General features: G+C 73.6%; 1 protein-coding gene across 1 annotated transcript in view; it reads right to left on the reverse strand.

Annotated features, from left to right (window-relative positions):
- LOC121660792 (SCO-spondin-like) overlaps positions 1-4,334 on the reverse strand; it is a gene marked incomplete at its 3' end in the record, with an annotated part of 20,785 nt that overhangs the window by 7,257 nt on the left and 9,194 nt on the right. Inside the window, 9 exon segments of the mRNA XM_042020256.1 lie at positions 302-537; positions 927-1,009; positions 1,294-1,554; positions 1,911-2,387; positions 2,844-2,925; positions 2,928-3,076; positions 3,461-3,560; positions 3,562-3,862; positions 4,230-4,326. Coding sequence (XP_041876190.1) covers positions 302-537; positions 927-1,009; positions 1,294-1,554; positions 1,911-2,387; positions 2,844-2,925; positions 2,928-3,076; positions 3,461-3,560; positions 3,562-3,862; positions 4,230-4,326 — 1,786 coding nt within the window.

The raw sequence follows: 4,334 nt of genomic DNA on the forward strand, positions 1-4,334 counted from the left end.
CCCCTGGGGGGGGGGGGGGGGGGTGTGCGAGTTAAGAGGGGCCTCAGAACCCCCAAACCCCTCGGACTGTGGGATCCCTGAACCCCCCCGGCCAGCCTGAACCCCCAAATCCCTCAGGTACCCCACGAGACCCCCAACTCCCCCGACCTCCCCAAGCCCAGGGGTCCCCCCAGGCACCCCGTCACTTGCCTAGGCAGACATGGCGATATCAGGATTGCTCCTGCCCGCGCTGCCCCCGGGACCCCAACACCCCCCGGCCCCCCCCAACCCCCCCGGGGCCCCCCCCCCCCCCCCCGCAAGCCCCGGGGTCCCCCCGCGCTCACCCGGGCAGGCCCGGTGGAAGCAGGGCCTCTCCTGCTCGCGCGGCCCCCGGCAGCCTCGCAGCAGCCCGGGGTGGCTCTGGTGACATCCCCGCACGCGGCGCTGCCCCCCGGGCCCGCAGGGGCGGCTGCAGGACCCCCAGGGCCCCCAGGGCCCCCAGAGGCCGCACCCCCGCTCGTCCCCACCCGAGCCGCAGTCCCGCAGCCCGTCACACACCTGCGGGGACACCGCGGCTGTCGGGGACAACGAGGGAGAGGGGGGGGTGGGGGGGCAGCGGGGGGACATCGGGGAAGTCGGGGACACCGGGGTGACACCGGGAGGGAGCTGGGGGACACTAAAGTGGCTCTGAAAGGGGATCATGGGACGCCGGGACACTGGGGTGACACCGGGAGGACACCGGGAGGACACAGGGAGGGGGTGAGGGGAGTCAGGGAAACCGGGAGTGGAGGTCGAGGGGGCATCGGGAGGGGCCAGGGGATACCGGGGGTGACAGCAGGAGGGATGGGGGACACTGCGGGGACTCCATGACGGCACCGGGATGGGGTGGGGGCCGGGACCCCGCGGCGCCCCGAGCGGGTGGGGGTCCCCGCGTGGCCCCCCGTTACCTGCTGGAAGGTGACACAGTCCCCGTCCCCGCAGTCGAACTCTGCACAGGGGCCCCCCGGGCTGCTCCCGGGGCCGGGGGGCTCTGGGGGGGCAGGAGGGCTCTGAGCGATCCCCAGGGGACAGAAGGGATCCAGGGGTGTCCCCCGGGGTCTCTAAGGGGTCCTCGGGGTACGCGGGTGTGGGGGGGAGCATTCGTGGCCAAGCCCCCTCCGGTGGGGTCCCCTCACTGCTGAGTTCCCCGTCCCCTCCCCAAGGGACCCCGGCGATCCCCCCCTCACCCCCCGGGGTCCCCAGGAGGCGACACGGGGGGACTCCCGGACCTCCCCCACTTCAGATGTCCCCAGAGACGGATCCCGAGGGTCTCACCGCAGAGCTGGGAGCTCTCATCGGCGCTGTCGCGACAGTGAGGGACACCGTCGCAGAGGTGGCGGGGGGGGACGCAGGCGGGGGCGCAGGGGGCGTGTCCGGGCTCGCAGGGGGGGTGGCAGGGCAGGTGGCCGGGGGCGCACGGGGGGTCGCAGCCCCCCTCGTCGCTGCCATCGGGACAGTCGCTGTCGCCATCGCAGCGCCACCCCCGCGGGACGCACCCGCCACTGTCGCAGCGCAGGGACCGGGGCGGACAGGGCGCTGGGGGGGGTGTCGGGGTTAGGGGGGCACCGCCGCTGGGGCCACCCACCCACGGAGCCCCCCAGCTCCCCCGCCGGCACCGGGGCACAGCGCAGCCCCGGAGCTGCGGCACCGCCCGCCCCACGGAGCCCGCCCAGCACAGACCCCCCCAGTCATGGGGCTCGCCAGTCCATGATCCCACTGTCCCCTGGGACTCACCCGACCCCTTGGAGCCGCCCCATCCTCAGAGCCCGCCCACCCCGCGGAGCCCACCCAGCCCACGGGGGGACTCACCTGTGCCCCGGAGCCCACCTGGTCCATAGTCCCCATCACCCGGGGTTCCCGGCCATACCCAGGTGTCACCGACCCCCCCTCACCTGCCGAGGCGTTGGCAGTGCCGGGGACAGTGTCGGTGCCGGGGACAGTGTCGGTGCCGGGGACAGTGTCGGCGATAGTGTCAGTGTCACTGACAGTGACAGTGTTGGTGACAGTGCCCATGGCGGTGCCACTGGCGATGGCGCTGGTGACCGCGATGACAGCGTCGGCGGTGACAGCGGTGACAGCGTCGGCGACAATGCCAGTGACAGCGGTGACAGTGGCGGTGACAGCGGTGACAGCGGTGACAGTTTCAGCGGTGACAGTTTCGGCGGTGACAGTTTCGGCGGTGGCAGCGGTGACAGTGGCGGTGACAGCGGTGACAGGGGACAGCGGCGCGGGGGGCAGCGCCACCGCGCACCCCGCCGGACTCTCGTCCCAGCCGTCGCGACAGTCGCGAGCGCCGTCGCACACGGCGACCTCCGCCACGCAGGAGCCGTCGGGGCAGGGGACAGTCCCGGGGGCGCAGGTGGCCCGCGCTGGGGACACGGGGACAGCGGTGACACCACCGCCGTGGGGGAATGGTGTCCAAAGGGGGGGGGGGGGGGGCCCCCGGGGGGGGGGCCCGGGGGTCGGGGGCCCCTAAGGAGGGGTGGTCCCAGGGGTGGAGGTGGTCCCAGAGGGGGTCCTGGGAGGGGAGGTCACGAGGTCAGGGGTCCCCAAAGGGGGCGATCCCTGGTAGGGCGTCCCCGGGTTGGGGGGGTCCCTTCATCGGGAGGCTCTCGGAGTGGATGGGGGTCGTCCCCAGGTGAGGGTTCTCGGCGGGGTGGTCCCAGGGCAGAGGAGTCCTGGGCTGGTCCCCAGGTCGGGGTTCCCAGGTGGGGTTCCCAGGGCGGAGGGTCCCGGGGGGGTCGCTTGCGGGATGGTCCCAGGGCAGAGGGTTCGGGGGTCCCAGGGGGGGTTCCCAGAGCAGGTGTCCCCCCCGCGCCCCTCACCGGGGCAATTGGCCTCGTCGGCGCCGTCGGCGCAGTGGCGGCGGCCGTCGCAGAGCGCGGCAGGGGGCTGGCAGCCCCCCCCCCGGGACACGGCAGGTGCCCCTCGGGGCAGGAGCAGCCGCTCTCGTCGCTCCCGTCCCCGCAGTCGTCGCGGCCGTCGCAGCGATGGGGGTACGGGATGCACCTGCCCCCCCCGCACCGGAACTGCCCCGGCCCGCACCGGGGGGCGCAGCCTGCGGGGACGGGACCCCCAAGTGGGCACGGACATTCCGATGTGGGGCACGGGCACCCCACGGAGCACGGACAGTTCTCTGCTTCTCGGGGACTCCCAGGCAACCCCCACCCCCGGGAGCTCCAGATGCCGCTGTGGGGCACAGACCCCCAGCGTTGGGGGGCTCAGGAACCCCCACTGTGGGGCACAGACCCCCAGCGTTGGGGGGCTCAGGAACCTGCACTGTAGGGCACAGATCCCCGGCGTTGGGGGCCTCAGGAACCTCCACTGTGGGGCACAGACCCCAAATGCTGCGGGGCTCTCTAGCTCCCCAGGACCCCAAAATTCTCCGCAGTTTCCCCCCCACCATCCCCAGGACCCCCCCGAGCCCCCCGTGCTCACTCACCCGCCTCATCCGAGTCGTCCCCGGGGGGACAATCGAGCCGCCCGTCGCAGACCTGAGCGGGGGGGAGGCAGCGACCCCCGGCACAGGCGAACTCGGGGGGGGGAGCAGGGGCGGGGGGGACACCCCGCCTCGTCCCAGCCGTCGGGGCAGTGGGTGACACCGTCGCATCGGGCCCCCCAGGGCAGGCAGCGCCCGCCGGGGCAGCGGGGCTGGTGGGGGGCGCAGGGGGGGTCGCACAGCTCGTCCGAGCCGTCCCCGCAGTCGTCCTCGTTGTCGCAGAGCCACGCGCCCGGCACGCAGAGACCCCCGCCTCGGCACCGGAACTCCCACGGGGCGCAGCCGGGGGCGGCGGGACACGGGGACGGGGTCGGGGGGCACTGCCAGCGCCCCTCGAGGCACGTGCTGGGAGGCGGGAGACAGGCGAGACTCACACGGGGCCGGGGGCCCCGCATCCCGGTGTCCCCATGCCCCGGCGTGCCGGTATCCCACTGTCCCACTGCCGGGGTCCTGGTGTCCCAGGCTCCTGCGGTCCGGGTGTTCTGGTGCCCCCAGTGTCCCAGTACTCCCATATCCCAGTGTCTCCGTGTCCTGAGGTCCCAGTACCCCAATATCCCATTTTCCCAGTGTCTCTGTGTCCCCATGTCCTGGTCTCCCAGTGTCCCACTATCGCGGTGTCCCAGTGTCCCGGAACACCAGTATCCCCACATCCCGGTGTCCCAGGACCCCAGCACGGAGTATCCCGGGATCCCAGCACATCCCAGTGCCTCACCAGTTGCTGCAGCCCTGGGTCACAGTGGCCCCGGCCGGGAAGGCGAAGCCGTCCCAGAAGCAGGGACAGGCGGGGGGTTCCACGCACAGCCCATCTGCAGGGGGG

Source organism: Corvus kubaryi, unplaced genomic scaffold (assembly GCF_017639235.1).
Source record: "Corvus kubaryi isolate FWS band 111438036 unplaced genomic scaffold, C.kubaryi_AGA036_p1.0 36931, whole genome shotgun sequence".
In the NCBI taxonomy this organism is placed as follows: Eukaryota; Metazoa; Chordata; class Aves; order Passeriformes; family Corvidae; genus Corvus; species Corvus kubaryi.